This window comes from Centruroides sculpturatus, unplaced genomic scaffold (genome assembly GCF_000671375.1).
Source record: "Centruroides sculpturatus isolate CEXI.00-Female unplaced genomic scaffold, Cexi_2.0 scaffold1550, whole genome shotgun sequence".
NCBI lineage: Eukaryota > Metazoa > Arthropoda > Arachnida > Scorpiones > Buthidae > Centruroides > Centruroides sculpturatus.
In genome coordinates, this window is record NW_019385857.1 from 144,537 (window position 1) to 169,084 (window position 24,548).

The 24,548-nt window shown below is 31.7% G+C and overlaps 1 protein-coding gene across 2 annotated transcripts; it reads left to right on the forward strand.

The window, feature by feature from the left end:
• The first annotated feature begins 452 nt into the window (after positions 1–452).
• On the forward strand, positions 453–24,331 carry LOC111642551 (GDP-fucose protein O-fucosyltransferase 1-like). 2 transcript variants are annotated; one of them, XM_023388906.1, is made up of 8 exons: positions 453–600; positions 1,637–1,687; positions 4,561–4,676; positions 5,728–5,851; positions 20,977–21,145; positions 21,221–21,416; positions 23,428–23,661; positions 23,749–24,331. In XM_023388906.1, exons 1-8 carry the CDS (start codon positions 477–479, stop codon positions 23,953–23,955), a joined length of 1,221 nt encoding a protein of 406 aa, XP_023244674.1. In that variant the 5' UTR covers positions 453–476; the 3' UTR covers positions 23,956–24,331. The 2 variants fall into 2 exon arrangements, with proteins under 2 accessions (XP_023244674.1, XP_023244675.1); XM_023388907.1 differs by lacking the exon at positions 1,637–1,687.
• The last annotated feature ends 217 nt before the right edge of the window (positions 24,332–24,548 follow it).

The window sequence follows — 24,548 nt, forward strand, 5'->3', positions numbered from 1 at the left end:
ATAGTAAGCTTCTTTTTAAAGTTAATAATGAACTTTCTTCTAATATTTCACAATATGGAAGCTGAAACGCGTGCTTTAATTATATCGAATGAATAATAAATAATTCTAAATATACGCTATAAAATTATTTAAAATTAAAAAAGCATTTAATTCAGTTGAATTAATTCAATTTTATATTTCACTTTAATATTTAACGCTATAAAAATGGCGATAATTTAAAAAAAAAAAGTTATTTGAACATCGCGCCATCTGTTGGTACATTTTATAAATGAACAATATAATATTAAATATTAACTAACGACGTTTTATATTTTTAAAATATTTGCAAGTTTATAAATAATAATTAAAATGTAGTTTTTATATTAAAAATTCGAATTTTTATATTTTTACGTGATGATCAACTTCTACGGCTATTGCTTAATAGTTGTGACGTCACAATGGATTTGGCAGTTTTGTACTGGCAACTTTCGAGCGGCATGGCTTTAGTTACAATGAATACATGTGTTTTAAAATTGATATTGATTTTATTTTTAAACTTTTTAACGTGTCATTCAATAGATGTCGACAGCAATGGTTATATTGTCTATTGTCCTTGCATGGGTGAGATTTTATAGATTTACCTTATAAATAAAGAAATAATCTCTTTGTTTATTTGTTATTAAATAACATAAACAAATGTAATTTTCGTGACTCATAAGAATTTGTATTCAATTTTTACTTAATATTAGATTTATATGATAAATTTTTTGCAGAATTTTGGGATTTCGATGAAGGAATACTTTGAGTTGAATATTTTTGTTAAATAATTCATAACAATCATTAAATACATTCATAATGCATTAGATTAGATACAATTAATATATATAATTCTGTACATATAAACAACATATGACATATAATTCTGTCTTGTATAATATAAACTGGTTTGTTGTATAATAGTAAACATTTCTAAAAAGAAAAATATAATTATAAAAATATGATTGAAGACAAAGCAAACATCATTACAGTATAATTCTATCAAGAAAAATTTTTAAATTATGCATTCAGAATTTTGAAATAAATTTCTAAAAATCTTAATCATTGAAATTATGTGAAAGAATCATTAACTCAATGTACAGTACATAACATAATTAAATCGTCAAATTGATAATCTTATTTAAATTTTGAGGATGATTATATTATTTAAAAGTTTAACTTTAGTGCAAAATATTTGGATTGGTAACTGTCAAATGTTTCTTAAAACTAGATTTTGTTAACATAAAAGTTATACGTGGTAAGAGGTACTAGCCTTTTGAATTTTGTTTCTTAATTAAGTACACCTAATCCTTGATTTTCAACATCGATTGGTTTCATAAGAATTTTACATGAAATGAAATTGTGTAAACATTTTAATGGAAAAGAGGGAGATAATTTCCATATTTCCCATATAAATGTTAGTTTCAATTTACAGAAACTTTTGTAAAATTAATCTAGCATTCAAATTGAGGATTAGGTTATATCACATAATTTTATATAGATCCTGAAGAAGAAAGTCATCCTGGAAACTCTAAATGAAGAATGGTGTTAAATAACTTATAATAAAAGTTTAAGATGATTTGTTTATATGATGTAATATTTAAATTGTTTCTTCAAGTAGTGCTGGATTGTCTAATGAAGCATGTGTCTAGAGGCCCTGAAATTGGAAAAAGTAAACAAATTTTACTGTTGCAATTGCATATCAAAATTTATAAATAAACCTGTAACTAGAGTTAGATGTTGTTAGCTTATGATGTCTTAAAATTATATAGAAGGATCCTCAATCTTCTGTCCCTGGATCTCCTAGGCACAGAAGATTGGGAACCTTTCTTAATCTTTCATTGTCTTTAAGAGAAACATTGGTACTTTTCTGTTAACAGGATATCAGTGAATATGGTAAGATTCAAGCTCTGAATGCCAGGTTTCCCACCACCCCAGAATTGTTGACCCTTCGTGAGATATTTGACAAAGATCTGTTTTTAATATGTATCAGTATACTGCTTATTCTACTTGCTTTGCATGTAGTCATATGTTTTGGTGCTTGCTATTACTTGCACGTCAGTACCCAGGTGGGGGCAAGCACCCACGTTTCCTAAAACTATATAACATCAAATACTTCATAAACAGTCAAGTGGGCTACTCAAAACCGGCACAATTATGTGGGCTAAATAGTTAAATGCAATAGTCTTAGCAGAGCAACACAGATAACAGAATCATGCATCAGATTAAAGTTACAACTGGCATCTTATTAACAGAAAAGAGTCAAAACATTTATTATAAAAACTTATTAACACTATATAAAATAAAGATGATAGTATAAAATGTAATGGCATAATAATATGATAATTGGAATATGATATTTAACCATATAATCAAATTGCATTTAAGAAAGATTGTAGTACATGTTCTGATATCAAATATTGTTTAAATAGTGTAGAAGTAATAAGAGAAGTGAAGGTAAATTTCACTGAATTTGATATTAAACTATTTTATTTTATTTTGTAATTATACAAAATAACTATAGTTTGAGAAATTACATTCAAAATCTTAAGTTTAAAATGTATTTAATGAACATATAGATCTATATCAGTCAATAAAACTAGAATTTTTGGTAATTGTAGTTTTATTTACTTATCCTGCTTAATGTTAGTCAGTTGTTATCAATATGGGTAAGACTCAGAGTGGTTACAATAAATGGATTCTACTAGATTCACAGTAGAAAACTATATAATACTAGCTGTTACCCGCGGCTTTGCCCGCGAGGATTTTGCAAGCAAAACCCATTTATAGTCACTATTTCAACAACCATAGTAATTGTTATATAACACGTACCGCTGAGAATGATGAGAATTGCCAAGAATCAAATGAACTGTTTTCAATTTGATCAATTTTCTAGAACATTTACAATCATTCTGTGAGGGACGAACAGACCCCCCAATAAAGTGTTATTTTAAATCTTAAGATTTGGAAAATATAATCGGTTAAATTCGAACGTTTTATCGAGTTAGGCTAAAAGCCATAAAATTTATTTCCCACGGAGTTTGTTCCTTGTTGAGTCGAATCAAGTTAGTCAGGGATGTGTCACCAGGAACTGCTGATGGAGAATCCATATTGGACGTGCGACCGTTAAAGGCCATCACCTGACCTCATGGAAAAAACCCAAGAGGAAAAAAAAAGAGAAAAGAAAACGATCCCGAAGTCAGTCGTCATCCGAAGTCCCTCTACAGAAGTCGTCATTCAAGCCGGCCCAACCAAGTCGTCCTCCAAACCATTAAAACCGTGCCCCAGGATTAAAACCGTAACACCGAATTAAAACCGCGACCAGGATTAAACCCGAGAAAAACATTCGTGCTGGATTAAGCCTCTACACTCCTCCGTGCCTCCACCCCAGTGAACGGACAAGATTCTGATTCAAGATTCAACGACAAGATTCAAAGAACTGTCCATCAAAGAACTGTCCATTCAAGATTCAAAGAACTGTCCATCGACAAGGTATTTATCAACCCGCGATTCGGTTGTAAACTCTCTCTCTCTCCGCGGCCTAGTATATTTAAGGACAATAATATGCCGATAGTATTTAGTATCTCTGTGTAATTCGACTTAATTAAAATCGTTATTTACTTGTTACTATGGAGTCCGAGTAAGTTACTTCCGCGTCTCTCTCCTCACCTCTACTCCGAATCCAAGCGCTCACACGCTGCCGCTCGCGAATCTTTAGACGTAACGTCACGATTTCCGAGTCCCCCAGAGACTCGGTGGTGTCAGATTCAGCCCTCCTGACAGGGCGCCAAAGAGGTGCCGACCCTACGGTCACAATTCTATAATCGAACCAATGTGCGATAACAAATTCGAATTTAAAACGGTTCGAACATTTGGTTAAAAAATCTAAATATATCAAAATATTTATAACAATGTCTGAAATGTTATTAATTTAATACATTTAAGTACTCAATGAAAATTAAATGTAGTTGAAAACAAAAATCGCATTTAAAATAGTACAGTAGAAGCTTTTCTTCTGGTTAAGCCTTAATCCTCTCCCTCATCCCTCCGCCTAGGAATTTCTAAAAATCCCTTCTTAGTGTGCGTTTTCATGACATATCTTAACTGTGTACCAAATTTCACCTCTTTAGGTACAGCGGTTTGCTCTGGGCAATTATGAATCAATCATTCAGTTAGTCAGTCAGGACAAGTAATTTTATATATTTAGATAATATATAGATATTATTATTATTATTGTAAACTGTTATTTATTAATGTAATTAATTAAAAACAGAGTTATAAATATTTAATGAAATACATATTTTAATGTTAAATCAATTATTTATTAAAATTAAATTTAAAAATTAAAATAAATGTTTACTGCATTGAAAAAAAGGTGGTGTTGTGATTAATATAAGTGCAGTTAGTAAAGAAATTGAAACTTGTTTTTATGTCTTATTATTTGTAATGCCTTATTTTCTTTAAGAAAAAATATAGTAACTTATATAGTATTTTAAATATGGATAGAGATAAAAGTTTTTAATTTTTAAAATAATATATTTTTAGGAAGGTTTGGGAATCAAGCAGATCACTTCTTGGGGGCCTTAGGATTTGCTCATGGGTTGAATCGAACATTAATATTACCTCCTTGGGTCGAATACAGGCCAGGATATTCCAAGTCTGTGAGTAAAATTTATGATTATTATTAAATTTTATTTTTATTACCTTACTATGTTTGTTGTTAACAATAAATCGTGACTAATGTAGTTGAGTTTCATTGTTATTTTAATTCAGAATATGGTTACAAATATTGCTTCCATTGATACATGTTAAAAAAAAATCCTGCAACAAGTTGTGTAACTTTTCTGGCATTGCACTAAGGGTGCAGCTATGCAGACATGACTCTAGTAGCAAGCAAGAAGTTGCAAGTGATATAGTTCTCACAAACCATGCACATCAGAGAAGTGAGAAATCTTACTGATGAGAGGGAAATTCTTACTCTTGAAAATATCTGACATGGTTTGATATTTATTTCATCTTGCCTCTTCCTGTTGAATACTGAGCATGCACTTTTGCATGAGTATAAGAGATGGTTTATCATATCATTCATCTACTGTTTATATAAAAAGATTTTTCTGTTTTTTCAAACTATAGAATTTATGACTTTATGTATATAAATATACATAAAGTCATATAAATTCTGTTTTATTAACAAATTATAATAAAGTTCTTTGTCCTTTCACTGTTTCCAGAGAGGAGGAACATCATATTTTCTTTTGTCTTTTATGCATTCATTATGAAGTAATCCTAATAACAAAATTATTCCTTTGCTAGTAGTAAGTGTCGTAGTCAAATCATTTTGATTTTTACTTTCATACAGTGCAATAATTCATGCTTCTCCATGATGAGTTCATCATGACCATGTGACATCATCATCTCCATGCCACTTTCTCCCATTCACTTGTGTCAGTGTAGTCGAACTGTACTTAACGAGAGCAAGAAACATCGTCACTTCTCTCTTGCTCACACATCACTTGGCAAATTTGCTTGCTTTCATCTGCTAGTCACATCTTAACATAGGGCTTTTCTGCACTAAGACATACTAGCACAAAATTAAAATTGTCTACAGCATCATCTATTATGAGATTTTGTTAAAAACTAACTTTTATATTATTAATTATTATAAAATAGTCAGTGAAGAATTTAATTTTTAAATATTATACTTTATTATAGGTACAAGTTCCATTTGATACATATTTTAATGTAGAAAGTCTTCAAAAATTTCATAGAGTATTAACAATGGAATATTTCATGAAACATCTTGCTTTGTCTGTTTGGCCTCCTGGAAATAGAACAGGTAATTATTGAAAATATTTTAGAAAAATTCAACAATTAAATATATTTGAAGTATAGTATAGTTTATTTCAATCTCTCCCAGTTATAGGTTGAGCCATAAATAATTTCCAATTGAAGGTAATTGTAATTGGACTGCAATTTGAAAAAAAAATTGTAGACCCATAAATGTCTGTTCCTCTGTCCATCCATCTGTCTGTCTTTCCTTAATCTCTAGAATGAAGTTATTGAATAGATAGATGAAAGATGAGGCCAGATATAGAAACCTTTAGGGCAGGAAGTCCTGAGTAACGATATATGAACTTCCTGTCACATTTATTTCAATTCAAAAATTTTCCCCTGAAAGATGTTAGATAGATGACCAGTATGACTCTATTGTTAAAGTAAAAGTATGATGTACAGGGGCAAGCCACTACTAATTTGAGGTGGAGAGTATTTATTTTAAATTAAATTAAAAATTACAGCTTGGTATTGAGGCAATGTCAAAATAAATAATTACTTGTTGTCATTTAAATATTTTCAAGATGATATGTTGCTTTAACTAAGTTTTATTAGTGGCCTCTGATCCAAATTTTAAAGATAAAGTGTCATATATTTGATAAAAAATGGTTTTTGAAGCCATTTGAAATGGAACATTTTAAGGTCATATATGAAATATTATGTTGTGGGAGTATAAATTTGGCAACAATACTAGAGAAACAGCAGAAAAAAAAATTTGTAGTCTATACAGCAATGGAGTGATTTCAGATAGAGCAGTTTGAAAGTAGTTTACAAAGTTCCATTCTAGTGATTTGTCCTTATGAGAACAAAGACCAAGCCACTTCTCAACTTCAATGACAGTTTTAAAGGTCTTGATTGAGAAGAACCCATGGCAAGCAATGAAGGAGTTAACAGAGAAACTGAACACATCCCAATCAACCATCAATTGTTATCTCAAAAACTAGGAAAGATGAGTAAGCTGGGAGTTTGTGTTACTTATAACCTCAGTAAATGGAATAATGCTGACCTAAGGTCAATAGCAGCTACTTTTTTCCCCTGGCATAAAGATGAATCCTGTTTGGCAAAAATTGTAATAAGATTCAAAAATGGATCATATGTGAAAATATCATTCAAAAAGACTAGATTGACAAGGATCATTGGCCTCAACTGGATCACAATCCCAGTAAGCATGGAAGAAAAATTTTGTGTGTATAATGGATCGTCAATAAATTATCCATTTCAAGTTGTTGCTAGTTGATGCAGCAATAAAACTTACTGCAAATGTATACATCCAACAGTTAGAACAGCCTTGGCTAAAATTTCAAGAAAAGTAAGTGTCCTGCACTTCTTAACAGAAAGAAAGTCACCTTATTGCATGACAATGCAAGGATTCACAGAACAAAGATTACTCAAGAAAAAATTTTGGAGTTTGGTTGGTCTGTTTTGTCTCATCCAACATATTCGCTGGACTTTGCACCAACAAATTTTCACATTTTCCAGGCACTGCAAAATGCTTTAAATGGTTAATACTTCTAAAATGATGACCAAATTCAGGAGTTTGTGTAGAAGTTTTTGATTGAAAACCACCAAAATTTTATGCAAGGAGAATTGACAAATTGCCTGGAAAATGGGCAAGAAGTCATTAATAATGACAGTGAATATATATTAGATTAAAATCTATTGTTATACATTTTATTGGTAAATACATTTCATTTTAGAAAAGGAAATTATTTATGACTCAATCCCAATGTATGTTTATCATAAAAATCTAAGAATCATGGATTTTCATGATGTAGAAAAAGGAGATATGAAGATTTATGACAAAATATATAACCTCTCTATATAAAAAAAATAAAAAAATATATATCTGACTCATTTATATTATTATGAGGGCTATTTTTAAAATAAGGTCCATTTGTGAATGAGAGTGAGAATGACACGCAATTGCAGCAGTGTGCATGAGCATCTGCTTTCAGCATGTTTTGTGCATGTTTAGATGCCATTTGCAGCTGTATTGTCTGTCTGTGTGCTGAACTGTAGAAGTTTATAATGTTTAAGAAAATTGAGTCACCCACCGACTGTAAGATACAATCTGTTATTTGATTTCAGCACGAAAAATCATTCTGGTATTTTTGAAACCGTGCCAGTAATTTTTAATCCAAACACAAATTATTTATCATATTTATACAGACACTTGGTAAATCACAGAATTAAATTATATTCAACTGAATAAAATTTAATTGGCAAATCACAAAATTAAATTTTATTCAGGTGAATAAAATTTAATTCTGTGATTTGCCAAGTGTCTGTATAAATACGATACATAATTTGTGTTTGGATTAACAAACGATCATGGTAACTGTCTTTTGGGACAGGAAAGGGACTTTGTTAGTGGATTTTATGCCAAGAGGTACAACAATCAATTCTGATGCTTATTGCGACCTTCAGAAAACTCTGCTGTGCCATACAAGACAAGCAGCATGGCCTAATGTCTTCCGGTGGCAGGCGGCAGATTTCTTTGAAGTTGGAATTTAAAAAATTTTTGTGCGGTATGACAAATGTTTGAACAAAAATGGAAATTATGTAGAAAAGTAGATAAAAGTATGTAGAATATGGGAAAAAATATATTAATGATATTTACAGTATTTTTCTTCTTATTAAAAAACAGACCTTATTTTAAAAATAGCTCTTGTAAATATGTATTTTTTCCAATTATAAAATTTATTTGGTGGTAATTTTAATATTAATTAAAACCAAAACTAAAGACAAAGTTTATCAAACAGTTTCCTTTTTATTCACTTTTATGTTTTGTAATTGTATGACTTTTTTTTAGCTTCTCACTCATCAAATATTTAAAAATTCCCTTAAAACATGAAAAAATAAACAACCAATTTAAAAAAAAGGTTAAAAAACACTTTCCAAAATTAGAATGGAAACAAAACAGCTATCTTCTATCTTTCTATTCATACATCACCATACTACTACTTAAACTCAAGTGATAGAATGGTACTAGTTCTTGTTGGATGAAAAGATAGAAGACACCTGTTTTGTTTCCATTCTGATTTGGAAAGTATTCTTAGCCTTGTTTTAATTGGAAATATGTTATTTCATATTTTAAAGAAATTTTTAAATATTTGTTGACTAAGTAGTCTAAAATGACAGGTCATGTCATTGTGGACACCTGGTAGACCTGCCTACTTGTCAGGGGATGGCTTGTTTATGCGTTTCAATCCCAAGGGGTCGGGATCTCTTATTAGGTCAAGTGGAGGAGGTGAGAGGGGTCATCAATAAGGCATAGGCGATATGCGAGTAAATGACACCATTTAACAATGGAAACAATGGTTTATTATATTAAACAAAAATTAATGATTACAAACTCTAACATCAAAAACTTTTAACTTGGTTTGCTAGCTCCTAATACACAGAGGGAGAGTTCACATTAATTGTTTCATACCTCTAGGATAATTCCACGGAGAAAAAAATATTGTTCCTTTTTATTGAAGATCGATGCACAAAGTTATAACAATCCAAAATCCTTTGAGACCTGAATCACTTTGACTAGCCATAGATGAGAGACTTCCCCTGAAGCGAGGGGAGAAGGGACTTTTATAGCTTCGCTGTAGGAAAATTTGTCATGTGATCAACTGTTGTGGGAGATAAATGTCATTGGAGCAGATATGAAGGTTAAAGTTGTTCCTGGGGCCACAACAAAACGATGAATTTGGACTGTAATTGTAAACTATAAGTCTTTCAGAGTGAGAATGCCATTGTTTAGATGTTTAAATGTTTACATTAAAGAGGAGAGTTATAAGTTTCTATCGTTGATGAGATATTCGATTCTGTTTTTCTGACAATGTTATTTTCACGGTAAGGTGCTAAATTTGTTTAAAATATGTCAAAAAGTTAGGAGGAAAGTGGAAAATTAGTTTGCATACAGGTTGGATCTCACATCATCATAAAATGTATCTCGAACATGAAAGTGAATAAAAAGCTGACTGTTTCAAGGTCTTTGTCTTCACTTTTAGTTTTAGTATATGGGTAATTCCATGGAAAAGTGGACATTCTAGGGTGAAAATTTTTTTCACTAAATAATACTTTTTTTTGCTCCTATGATATTATCATATCTCTAAATGTAAAAAAATAATATTTTTGGCAACAGTTAGTCACATGATCAGGCGCCATCTTGGATTTTTNATGGGTAATTCCATGGAAAAGTGGACATTCTAGGGTGAAAATTTTTTTCACTAAATAATACTTTTTTTTGCTCCTATGATATTATCATATCTCTAAATGTAAAAAAATAATATTTTTGGCAACAGTTAGTCACATGATCAGGCGCCATCTTGGATTTTTCCAAAAGTTGTTTTGCAGCACATGGTGACTGAACATTTGAGCATATAAAAGGAAACTATTTTCTTCTGTTACTTTGAGAGTCTGGATGACTTGTTGATAATAGTAAAAAGTAAGTATCTTTAGATTATAAATCCTTGTAGAAAATATAATAATTTAGAATCCTTGTGGATATAATGGAAATGAAATGGATCAGCTATTGATCTGTTACATCCGTTACATTTTATTACAAACTTCTCTATATCTTGGTCATTAAGTTACTGAAACCTTTGTAATTACACATTCTTCTAATGATTTTCATCACATTTAAATGTAACCTCATGCAAAGATGATTGAAGTAATGCTTAAGAAAATTACGCATGTAAATGATGTAACAAGTGCATTGTAACGGATGTAACAGGAGAGGTTGTTACATCAGTTATATTATATTTCATTAATTTTCTCTTTTATTTAGATGGCAGCTTTACCAGAACCACTTGGCAAAAAAGTAGCAATGACAGCTGCAGAGAGGATGAGAAAGTATAGGGCCAAGATGAGCTTAGAAAAGATAGTTGAAACGAAAAGAAAAAATGCAGAAGACCAGAAAGCTCGTAGACAATCCTGGACAGCTAGTAAGAAACGCTCAGAGGCAGCAAAATCAAGAGAGAGGATGAGAGCTATGAGAAAACGCAAAAAAGAACTTAATCCTAATCAGGACTTGTCCTTAAATGAGAGCCCTTCAAAGTCTTTCATCACCCCGCAGTCATATGGGAAAGCAGTCCAGAGAGTAAAGAGAGCTTTACCTGTATCACCAAGAAAGCAGAGAGCAATTGTGAAAAAACTAGCAATTCAGTATGGAATTGAAACTAAAAAACAGCCAAAGACACGAGAGGACAGTGATAATGAGACCAAACGATTGGTTGTAGCATGTTATGAGAGTGACATTATATCACGACAATGTCCAGGAATGAAGGATTATGTAACAGTTCGTAAGGATGGTGCCAAGGAAACGATACAAAAAAAAATTATGAATATGACTGTGATGGAGGCACATAGACTTTTCAAGCAAGAGCATCCTGGGGTTAAAGTAGGAAAATCATTATTTGCAAAGTTAAGACCTGCACATGTGAAATTATCATCACACAAAGACCACAATGTTTGCTGTTGCAAGTATCACGAGAACTTCCAGTTACTTTTAGATGGATTTAAAAATGCTGGTTTCAACTTACCTACACTTGATGAGATTGTGAGAAACTCTGTTTGCATGTGGGTACCAAGTTGTTGCCTGAACAAATGCACAAAATGTGATAAGGTGTCTGCCTTTGTTGACCAGTTGATGGGAAATGTTTCATCTGATGATGAAATTATATACTATCAGTGGGATTCAGAGAACAAGAAAGAAGCCATAAAGTCTACTGCAAAATATGCAGTTGAAGTTCTTACTGAACAGCTGACAATGATGAGGCATCACTGTTTTATTGCAAAGACTCAGCTAAGAGCAATGAAGTTCCTAAAAAATAATCTGAGCTCAGAAGAAGCAGTGATGCAGGTAGACTATTCGGAGAACTTTGCGATTCGACAGCAGAATGAAATAATGGCTGCTCACTGGGTATCTGAAGGGGTTACACTATACACTTGTGTTATAACACAGAATGGTTCTAGCACAAATTATGTAGTAGTGAGTGATGACTTGCAACATGATAAGTTCTCAGTGTTTTGTTGTAACCAGCTTATTTTAGAAGAACATTTGAAGAACAATGCACATATTTCCACCCTCCATATATGCTCAGATGGAGCTCCTAGCCAGTTTAAGAACAGGTATATTGTTTCTCTTGTCTGTGAGCCAAAGACTGTTCATCCCAGTTTGAGTTCCATCACTATGACTTTTTTTGGGACAGCTCATGGAAAGGGTCCAGTTGATGGTGTTGGTGGCACAATTAAGAGAGCTGTATGGAGAATTATTCTTCAGGGAAAAAATGTCATCAACAGTGCAGAGGAGTTCTTTGAAGTAGCTAAAAATGTATCTGACAAAGTTAAAGTACTGTTTCTCTCAAAAACAAAGATTCAAGCCTGCAGAGAAGAGAAGGGACCTGAGTGGACAAGTGAAAATATTCCAGCAATTCCTGGGCTAAAAGGTTTGCACTATTTTCAATTAGGAAGCACATCTGATTTTCAGTGCTGTGAAATTTACCCCAGAGAATTTGTGTGGCCAATGAAAAATGTGTTTGCATGCCCAAGCTATACTGTTGATAAAAATAAAGAAAAAACAGTTACAGACATCTGTGTTGGAGACTATGTAGCAGTTTTGTATGAAAACGTTGAATTTTATGGGACTGTAAATGAAATAGCTTCAAATGGCGATATGCTGGTCAATGCTATGCAGCCTACTAGGAGAGGTTGGGTATGGCCAACTAGAAAGGATGAGATATGGTATGAATCAGATAATGTATTAAAAAAGGTTGATCCTCCTGTTCCTGTTAACTCTAGAGGGGTTATGGTTTTTAACTGAATTTGTACAGTACATTGGAGTTGCAGGTTACATCCGTTACATTTTTAATGTTACATCCGTTACATGTAATTATCACATGACCATCAATAAATGAATAATTTTATAAAAGTTCCAATGGTTTTACTTTTTTTCTGATACTGTGTTATATGTTTCATACGAATTGTGCAATAAAAAAATATAAAGTTTCAGAGAAGTTTGGCATTTCATTAGCTACCAAAAATGTAGTGTCCTTTTCATGTTACATCTGTTACAAAATTTTATAACCAATATTCACCAAAGTTTATTAAGATAGCAAATGTAACTCACTGTTATATTATTTGTCCTAGTTCACACAACAATGCTACAATAGTCTCTTATTTTTAAGAGCAGTAACTTTTTCACATTAAATGAGATTATTGAAAAATCTGGACTGTGTATGTTACATCCGTTACAATGGAACATCCCATATATCTTTTGTTTTTATATTCTTATGTAAATGAGAAATAGTTTAATATCATATTATTAGCACAAATCTTTACCAAGAAATCCAAAACTACTTTGACCTAAATGCTTTTGGATATACAGTAGAGCATCCATTATCTGAATCAATTGGGGACTGCGGTTGTTTAGAAAATTGATTTTTTAGATAACTGATTATGTACAAAAAAATATATTAACCTATTCCATGTTGAAATTTATTCAAATCCTGGCACGTCCTTAAGTACCCTCTCATGGTTGCACCAGTGCTGCCAGATAAAACACGCACACCAACAAAAATAATATTGGAGTAGCCCAAGACATAGCCAAAGATTGCAGCGCTACAACACTAGCGGAAATTTAATTTGCTGACTGGAAAGCTTTTGGTTAATTGACATTTCAGTTGATTGATATTTGGATAATCGATGCTCTACTGTATTATCCAATTTTGTACTAATATTTTTGGGCTCATTAATAATAACATATTAATAAGGAGGTATTGTCAACTTGTTTTATAAAATATATTGAAATTTTTTCTAATATCAATAGTAGTTTCTTTTCTGTCATCAGTGGTTTATCTTGGCATTTAGCATTTCTTTTGTGATGCTCTCTGTATATTTTTGTAAATCATAATAATTCTTTGTATTACATTAGAGCAAAGCTGCCCAAACCCAGGCCTGTGAGCCACAAAGTGGCCTACCAACGCATTTGAATTTGCACGCCCACAGTAGTGGTCAGCTGTCACCATGCGTGGTGCTACCAATAATGCCAACCGCACGTGATTGGTCAATTGGTCGAACGTGGAATGAACTATGACTTAAGTCACCACCACATTGCTGTTAATACCTAACCTATGCATTTATACATTTGTTCTATTAGTTTTGAGTCAACTTGTCTATTAAAATTAAATTGTTGTCACCTAATATTGAAAAATTATTAGCTAATAAGCCCCTTCATAGATCTCATTGATATATTTTTATTAGGTATTATTAAAACATGTGCAATTTAAAGCTTTGTTTGATTCAAATACCTATCCATTTATAGAAGAATCATAAGTGTAAGCAAGTATGATTTACTAGGTGACCCACTGGCTGGCATGTAATTGAAATTATAGCCTGCCTCCAAAATGAATTGGGCAGCCCTGCATTGGAGCTTTATATATTATTTACAGTTTTTAATGTTTATGTTACCGCTGAAGCTCGAAAGTCGTTAATGTGTACATTACCTAGCTAATCTGCAGATTAACTAGGATGATCTGTTAAAGGTGTGAAAACTGTTCCATTTCTCAGATTACCTAGATAATGTGCAGAGTATCTAGGTAATCGGCACATTACTTACTAGGCACTCGGTAAAGTGAAAATAAGATCTTTGCCACAAATAAATGTACCACAAATAGGTGTGTTTGTCGCAAAAACCAATTGCTATGAAATTCAAAGTGTCACTAATCTTTAGATTGCACTAATAAGTAAGCACAATTGGATAATGTTACCTATGGTGAGTAAAATGGTGGCTCGTCTCTGATTCCAGCAAAGAGAAAAAAAGGAAACAGTGGGGACGCACGTTCAAACCTAACCTAACCTATTCTAATAATTTGGTTGGTAATAATTATGGTAATTTATTAGAATAGTTCTTTTTCCCACTGTTTCTTTTCTTCTGTTTGCTGGAATCAGAGACGAGCCACCATTTTAATCACCATAGGTAACATTAACTGCACAATTATATCATGCAATCACCAGAAAAAGTATGATAACTTTATTATTTTTCGTCTCCGGTCCAAAAGTAGGGTATTGTTGAAGTCGTCNGTAACATTAACTGCACAATTATATCATGCAATCACCAGAAAAAGTATGATAACTTTATTATTTTTCGTCTCCGGTCCAAAAGTAGGGTATTGTTGAAGTTGTCTCGGTCCCCTCAGTTCAGATAGATACTCAAAGTCCCGAAATTCCATAGGTATAGGTATCTGTATAGAAATCTATATAATAATTTCCTAATTGTATTAATATTTCAAATCGTTTGATTTTTTGTGTTTTTTAATTGATTGATGATTGATTCTATCAACTAATTTGTTGATTGTTTGATTGTATTAACTTGATTCTTTAGATATCGAAAATTAAATAAAGAACAATATGTTAATTTAAGCATACAGAAACGTTGCTGTTGTTCCAGCAAAGATCTTATTTTCACTTTACCGAGTGCCTAGTAGGTAATTTGCAGATTACCTAGATAATCTGCACATTACCTAGGTAATTTGAGAAATAGAACAATTTTAGCAACTTTAACAGATCATCCTAGTTAATCTGCAGATTAGCTAGGTAATGTACACATTAACGACTTTCGAGCTTTAGCGGTAACATATATATCAAAGCATTTTAATGAAAAATAATTATTAGTAAGGAAAATGAAAACATAATCTAAAAAATTTGAGCAAATTAATAATAAACTTTTTCAAAAATAGAGCAGATGGCACTTCAAATGTTTCATTTGCTGGCTCTGTAAACATTCAATATTAAATTTAGATGCTTCATATAACATATTTAATTTTTTTGACAGTTGGTTTATTCTAACATAATGGTCTTTTTTCTGTTGGATTATTTATTTTTTCAGTACAAAGTCTGCTTCCACTCAAATGTTTAATGTCAATCAGTTAGTGAGTCCCATCTTGATTATATTATAAGATATATAAAGTATATTGCTTTATATGTCTTACAATAAAATAAAGATGGGCTGATGATGATGATAATAATAAGTGCAGAGCCCAAACTGTTAGGAGTTGAAAATTGAAATTTGGTACACAGTTAGGGTATGTCATGAGAAAGTACACTAAAGGGATTTTTTGAAATTCCCCCCCGCGGGGAGAGGGACAGGATTAAGGCTTACCTTGAAAAACTCAGCTTCTATTATAATATTTTAAATGTGGTTTTTTGTGTTTTTCATTGCGTTTTAACAGGGTATGCCATGAGAATGCATATTAAGAAGGGATTTTTTAAAATTCCCATCGTGGGGGTGAGAAAGAGGGTTAAGAATTATCTTGAAGAACTGGGCTTATTTTAGATGCCTTTTTTGCATTTATGTGGGAAATCGAACATATTTTTAGACCCTTCTAAAAATTCTCAACGATATTTAGTGTTCTATCATAAATAAAGTTGACACAGTGAGTGCATGTATATAAGTTTGCTTTATTCGAACTCTTCATCTTAATGTTCGATTTCCAGAATCATTCATTTATATTTATGAATGATGATAAATATAAATGAATGATTCATATAAATGAATCATTCATTTATATTTATGAATGATTCTGGAAGATTCAGCTTATTTTTCAAATTTAGTAAACCTGAAGAAGAACCCAGAAATAGTTGCAAAAACGTTTATTATTTATTACTTAGTGTTACTATGCACTGGTTAGTGGTTGCAGTGAGTCTTATTTATCATTATCCCAGTGTGATAAGCAGATATCTAAAAATTCTCTAATTAGTCTCAGAAGAGGGGTGACCTAATTCTTGCACTTGGTGAAAACAGGTAAGAGCATCTATAATCTAATAACTTCAATCATTACCTTTTGTCCGAGCAACACCAGGCTCATCTGCTAGTTTAAAATAATTCTATAATTTTATAATGTATTAGTTAAAATGTACTACAGTATGTTAATAGTAACATCATATCAACTAATCCAAAATATTTAATATGAGCCAAGCAGTCTGCCAGATTTTTTCAGGCTAATATGATTAATTTTAATAATTATATATAAAGTAATTTGACAAGTAGGCAGAGGCTTGCCATCTCATGATACATTTAATAATTAATTAATTTTAATTTTAATTTGGAATGCTTTGGAAGAAAAGAACATTCTCAAATTACTTTTTATACATTTATTAAAATTAGTCATATTATAGCCCGAAAAAATCTGAAGATCATTTGGCTTATATAGTAATACCTTGGTTTTCGTTGACTTCGGTTATTGTCAGTTTCAGGTTTCATAGATTTTTTTCGCGAAAAATTTGCTTCAGTTTTCATCAGTTTTCTCAGATTATGTTGGTGTGCCCATGTGACCTCATTGCTAATTTTGTGAAAACAAATGGCAACCCACGTGTTTCCTGCTAAGTTTGGCCTTGTTTCTCATTGTGTGAACATTACTCTGTGTGTCTAGCCAAACAATTCCTCTATGATAGCAGGATGGCCAAGTAGTCAAGGTGGCAGTCTACCACTCTGAGTTGCCACCTGATCGGTAGACTGCCTAGATCCAGAGTGGTAGGCTGCCATCTTGATTGCTCTGGATTGCCACCTGGCAGCCTACCACTCTGGGTTCCCCAGAGTGGTAGGCTGCCAGGATCAAATGTGGAAAGGGAAAAAATTCCCTAGGAATTTTTTGTGGAGTGGTCCGTCATCACCCAGATGCCCCATTGTGGGCCTTGCTGAACCCATAAGGGGCTTGCTAAAAGAGGCCCTCTTAGTACCCACAGGGCGGAGAGAGTTAAAGCCAAATAATTCCATTGCTTTTCTTTCCTTTTAGCTCCATCATGGGACAAAAGAAAGTTTCCAGAGCCAGCAGCTGTTCAAATGCCATGCTAAATGTTCATTTATTCTTTACATTAGTACTTTATATTTATTTTTATATTAATTTCTTATTGTTTTTAGTATTAAACACTATATTTATTCTCTATAAAATGTGTTTTTGAGATGTATTTTGGAGTGTCTGTAATGAATTAATTGGAATTAATTGGATTCATATGGAAGTAATTGTCTCAGTTTTTCTCAGTTTTGGATTTTGCTGATTCTTTTCTGAGGGATTATTGACGAAAACTGAAATATCACTGTATTAATATACAATTGTTTATTAATAAACATGTATCACATTGTAATTATATATGTGTATATCCAGTGTTGGTATAAAAATTTAAATTTATATCATCTTTACTCTCCGTGAAAAAATTTTTGTTATATACTGTTCAAAATGAAAATAGTAAACACAAAAGTGAACATGTAAACACAAAATTTTATGTCAACATTTCATTGTGCTTATTACATTCAAGTAATAAGAAGAATTGCTATAATTCAATACCAATAGATATAAATTCAGGGTCTTCAAAAAAGAATACAACCATTTTAAATTATATATATATATATATATATGTTACTGTGAATGACTGATATCTGGCAAATGTCAACATTCTCCGGTGAATGTCAGCATACACACAGTCGTTTCATGTATGTACAAAATATTTTCTAAATATCATTATTTCTCACTTACACCGGTAAATGTCGACATTCAGCATGCACTGATGGTGAATGTTGAATAAAAGTATTTTTATTACTTTAAGAAAAAAAATGCAACTTTTTAATATGTCAAAATAGAAGAAAGCTTAAGTAACAGCACATGTAAATAAACTGTTGAATCTAATACGAACAGTACATTCTAAATCATTAAAGAAAATAATACAATAATAAACTTACACATAAATTATGTGATTAACGTTATACAATCATATTTATTGCAACAACTTAAACTGTTATGGCACTTTGAATTGCACAAAAGTCCCTTGCTTTTACAACTGCATTTATTCGTGGAACATTTCTTTTTGCAATGACAGTGTGTATAGCCTTGCCCTCCACTTTTAGAATTAGTTGCAGCTGCTTCTCTCAGTGATATTTCTTGAGAAGATATCTCATCTATGGAAAGTAACTTTTCTTTACAAATTATGAACTCATTACGGGTATAAAGCTGCTTGAGGGTACCATTTTTGTTTGTTAATTTATAAAAGTCAGAGTCTTCTATTCCAACAATAACCGCCAACACATTTTGGGCATCTGTACAGCCACAGTTGACATCAGGGACTTGTATTCGAATGGTATCACCAATTTGAACAGAAGGAAACGGCAAAGAATTTGGCGACAGACTGTTGCGCTCTCTGTCGACATCGGCTTCTCGGGTGTCGTTTCGATCTCCACCAAAGTTTATCTGTGCTTGTCGACATACACCGACGATTGTTCGAATGATTAATAATATAACCAAATATTCGGTCTTTCACCAACGTATTTTGTATGTGTCGACATTCTCTAATTTCGGTCTTTCACAGTAACATATATATATATATATGTTACTGTGAAAGACCAAAAGTAGAGAATTTTTGGTTATATTATTATGCATTCGAACAATCGCCGGTGTATGTTGACAAGCACAGATAAGCTTTGGTGGAGGTCGAAACGACACCCGAGAAGCCAATGTCGATAGAGAGGTGACAGTCTGTCGCCAAATCCTTTGTGGATAGCTGGAAGTAGGACAATGTCGTACCTCTTTTTCCGGCAACGGTTTGGTGGAAATCGCCCACTTTGTCATTGGATGGTGTTTTTGTTCTTTTGATCCTGTGAGGTGGGATCGGTTTGACAGTTCGAGTGGCGGAGGATGAGAGAGGTCGTCAACAAGGCATTGTCGATATCCAAATAAAAGACACCATTAATAGATCAGTTCATAATCACATAATAACGTAATAACGTAATCAGTTCATAATTTGTAAAGTTACTTTTCATAGATGAGATTTCTTCTTAAGAAATATCACTGAGGGAAGCAGCTACAGCTAATTTGAAAAGTGGAGGGTAAGGCTATACAGTAGACCCCCCTATAACACTGTAGATAATTCTGTGTTATATGAATTCCATGTTGTACGAGTCACTTAGATTTTACAAATATGTGAGCCCGTTCACAGCACGGCACACGTATTTGTAAAATCTAAATGACTCGTACAACATGGAATTCATATAACATGGAATTATCTACAGTGTTATAGGGAGGTCTAACTGTACACGCTGTCATTGCAAAAAGAAGTGTTCCACAAATAAATGCAGTTGTAAAAGCAAGGGACTCAAAGTGTCATAACAGTTTAAGTTATTGCAATAAATAAGATTGTACAACGTTAATCACATAATCACTTTCTTCGTAGACTGTATATATCAACAAATAATACAACTCTAAAACCTTTACGATAAAGCCAAATTTATTATCTCAATTCAAACGTTTTCGGACATCTTTAATGCCCTTGAAAAAGGGCATTAAAGATGTCCGAAGGTTGTATCGATGTCCGATGGCTGTATCGTAAAGGTTTTAGAGTTGTATTATTTGTTAATCACATAATTTATGTGTAAGTTTATTATTGTATTATTTTCTTTAATGATTTAGAACGTACTGTTAGTTTTAGTTTCAACAGTTTATTTACATGTGCTGTTACTTAAGCTTTCTCCTATTTTGACATATTAAAAAGTTGCATTTTTTGTCTTAATGTAATAAACATACTTTTATTCAACATTTACATCAGTGCATGCTGAATGTCGCCATTTGCCGGTGTAAGTGAGAAATGATGATATTTAGCAAATATTTTGTACATACACGAAACGACTGTGTGAATGCTGACAATCACCGGAGAATGTTGACATTCGCCAGATATCGGTCATTCACAGTAACATATATATATGTAAATAATTTAAAATATACAGGGTTATTCATTCACAAGTGAATACGTGCTTTGTTTAATACCTCATGATGCACATTTGAATAATAATGTAAAATATACTTTGGTCACTGTTTCATTAAATATTAATGAATTGTTCCATTTGTGTTTCATGCTCATTTTTTCATTTTATACAGAGATATTCCATATAATAAGTGTTCAGATTCAATTGAATCACCTTGTAATTAATGCTATAATTACATAAATTTGTTTCATATTTAGATTGAAATATAAAGTGAAGAACATCAGTTTGTATTTAAATCCAAACATGAAAAATAAGTTTTAAATAAATGATGATATGTTTGTTAATGATGATGAAACTAAAAATATATATATATTATTTTTTTTTCTTAGTTTTTTGTTTTACTAGTCGAGGAAATGGAAATGGTTGTAATGCAAAAGATGGAAATCCTTTTGGACCATTTTGGGATACATTCAATATTGATTTTGATAATTCTGAATTTTATTCACCATTAAATTATGATATTTACTATCGTAACATGGCAGAAAAATGGAATAAAAGGTGAGTGAAGTGAGAACTTTATTCACTGTTAAATTTGAAATATCTGAAATAATTTTCAATAATTAATTTGTAAAGGTATCCATCCGAGAAGTTTCCTGTATTAGCTTTTACTGGTGCTCCAGCTAGTTTTCCTGTGCAGAAAGAAAATCGAGATTTACATCAGTATCTTGAATGGAGTGATAACATTAAAAAGAAAGCTACTAAATTTATTAAATCAACTTTACCAACAGGTGGTTTTATTGGAATCCATCTTAGAAATGGAATTGATTGGGTAAGTATAATGTTTAATGTTAATCAAACAGTAATTCGTATAGGATTAAAATTAATACAGTAGAGCATCATTTATCCGAAAGAATTCCAGTTGGCAAATTTTAATTTTCGCTAGTGATATGGCGCTGCAATCTTTGGCTATGTCCTGGGCTAATGAAATATTTTACGTTTTTGATACTAAATTAACTTCTGAAGTATAATTTTTTATTGTTTTTATATTTTTCAATATATTTATTTTGTTTGTACAAAATAAAGAAATAATTTTTAACGATAAAATAGCCACGTTTATTATTTAAAAAAGTTTACATTAGGCTTAACATCGACGAAAATTTAATGCAAAGCGACACGCAACAGAGAAAAATTTCAGGATGGGATAGGTTAATATATTTTTCGTACACAATCGGCTATCCGAAAAATAAGTTATCCGAACAACCCCAGTCCCCAATTGATTTGGATAAATGACGTTCTACTGTATGTGCTAAACTTAAAAAAATTTTAAGCTTAAGACTATATAAACATTAGAAAAAATGCCAAACAATTGCCAGATTATATCAGGCAATAATAATGCTACTAATTACTAATTAAATGTCAAGTAATCTGGCAATTATTTAGCATTAATCTAAAAATTAGGTTAATAGATGTTTATATTTGCTTTAAAAATGTCATCACAGGTGTAATGCATTTAATTCATAATAATGAAACATTCTAAATTACAAAATATATTTTTTTAAAATAATAGAGTTCAGTGACAGTTCTTTACTAAACACAGTTCACATTGCTTTAAGCCAGTGTTTTTCAACCTGTGAGTCGGACCCTCTGGTTCGCAAAGCCATACACGGGGGGGTTGCGGGTAAAAGAAAAAGACAAGTGTTTGTAGGTCCTACACTACAATAAAAAAAAACTACAATTTCAGTGAGAAGGCTGTGCCTGTTTATTTTACAGTACAATTAGTTTTTCGATCGATATTTAAATCTCAACAGAAAGAAAATTAAATATGTAGTTTTTAAAATCACTGACATAGTTTTAATATGGCCGTGGGGGTTGCCAAAATTTTTTAACTTGTAAAGTGGTCGCCAAAATTTTTTAACTTGTAAAGGGGTCGCGTATTCAAGAAGGTTGAAAAACACTGCTTTAAGCAAATATTAAAAATGTACACAATTAGAAATGCTAACTATAAACACTATAAATTATAAAATTTAAACAAATGATTTTATCAATTTTTTAATAGTATTTATCATTTTATCTAATATCTAAAATTATTTTGAAATTGAAATTTTCAGTATTGATTCCAAGTGTTTTCCTGTTGAGCATATTTGTAAGGGGTTTTATTAAGGTTCAATGTTGATAAAGTTGTTTATAATATTATGAGCAAACTTTTTTAATATTGAACATTAATAAAAACTTATTACATTAATAAAACTTATTACATTAATAAAAACTTATTACAAATGATTCAAAATTAATTAGTATTTTTAAGTTACATTTTGAATATGTTTATAAGTGAATTTATTAATTAATAAAATTATATGTATTTCTTGTCCATCAATTATCTTAAAGGATAATATCACAAGTTGCTCAGCTCAAGGCAAATTGTACTTAATGTTTTGTTAGAAATCAACAGTAAATACAATGCTTGGAATGGAATTACTTTTCAGTAAATAATTTTCCTTTGTAGATTTGATTACTAGAGTTCTTCATTGCCAAAATATTTAATGATGAACACATAGTTAAAGTTATATAAGTTGAATCTGATTAATTTGAATTATTAGATAAATCAAATCCATTGTTATTCCCTTGAAATTTTAATTTTTTAAGTATAAATTTGAATAATTTAAAATTAGTGTGTCACATTTGGAAATGAAACTCAAAGAGAAAGTAGCGCATAGTTTAGTGGTTCATAGAATGTAATTGTAATAGTAAGTGGTTCATAGAATGTAAAATGTAAGAAACATATTTATTTTCGTGAAATGTTTTTTCAAATATTTGTTAATTAAACAGATTTTTTCTTTTAGAGTAGAGCCTGTGAACATATTCAGCACAGCCCATTATTGTTTTCAGCCCCTCAATGCCTAGGATATAACAATGAACATGGTTTTGCTACTAATGAAATATGCTTCCCATCTAAAGACACCATCTTGCAACAATTAAAGAGAGTGGTGAAAGCAGTGAAAGCTCGTTCAGTGTTTGTAGCATCAGATAATGACCATATGATCAATGCTATTAATGAAGCATTAAAGTATTTAAAGGTGAATACAAAAAGAGAAATCTTGAACACAATATAAAATTTATTATATATAAAAGTTTATAACAAATAACATATTGTTTTATTATAGGTCAAAGCTTTTAAACAAGACAATGATGATCCACATGTTGATTTAGCCATTTTGGGACAATCAAATCATTTTATTGGAAATTGTATTTCATCATTTTCTGCTTTTGCCAAGAGGGAGAGAGATGTTAACAGTTTGCCATCTTCATTCTGGGCTTTTCCAGTTGACACAAAGAAAGTGTCACCAGGAACAATTCATGATGAATTTTAACTTATCACTTTTTTATAAAAACTGAATGGCTGACATGTTAATGAGCAAATAACACTGAAACCAAGTGTAAGTAACCAATTAGAGGAGGGAATTTTATTCCTTTTCGTCAGGATAGTCTAGAGTCCTGGCATATGTGGGTGGCGGTTCTTGAGGCAGAAAAAGACAAGAGTTTACAAAAATGTTTATTGGGTCATTATATGCTTACATTCTATAGGTCTGTCCGAAAGATTTGGAGTTCATATCTTTGTCGGACTTTTGTCTTCTTAGGGTATGCCCGAGGTCAGTAATGAGTTGAGGTTTGGAGACTTAGACATGTACACAGGTTGGCAGAAAGTCAATTTCTGATCAACAATGAAATAGGAATTCTCAGCTCAAACAGGAAGTTCTTATAGTCTAATGAACCAACAAACAGATCAGACGATTCGAACAGATTGACAGATCAAACCCTTGTCCTTGGACACTTGGGCTTATATACTTTTTTGTTCTCTATTTCCTTTCCACTGGTTGGACCTTCCCTTCCTTGCTCCCTGATTGGTCTCTTACCTGTCTCAAGGTGAAAATTGAGACCAACTTAGGTTGCGAGAAAGGTCTAC

Bases quoted from the DNA above. Each gene is read 5' to 3' on its own strand.
- LOC111642551 (XM_023388906.1), top strand. From the start codon at position 477: ATGGCTTTAGTTACAATGAATACATGTGTTTTAAAATTGATATTGATT. The intron at 21,146-21,220 runs GTGAGTGAAGTG...TAATTTGTAAAG, and splicing joins GCAGAAAAATGGAATAAAAG to GTATCCATCCGAGAAGTTTC. The intron at 23,662-23,748 runs GTGAATACAAAA...GTTTTATTATAG, and splicing joins AAGCATTAAAGTATTTAAAG to GTCAAAGCTTTTAAACAAGA.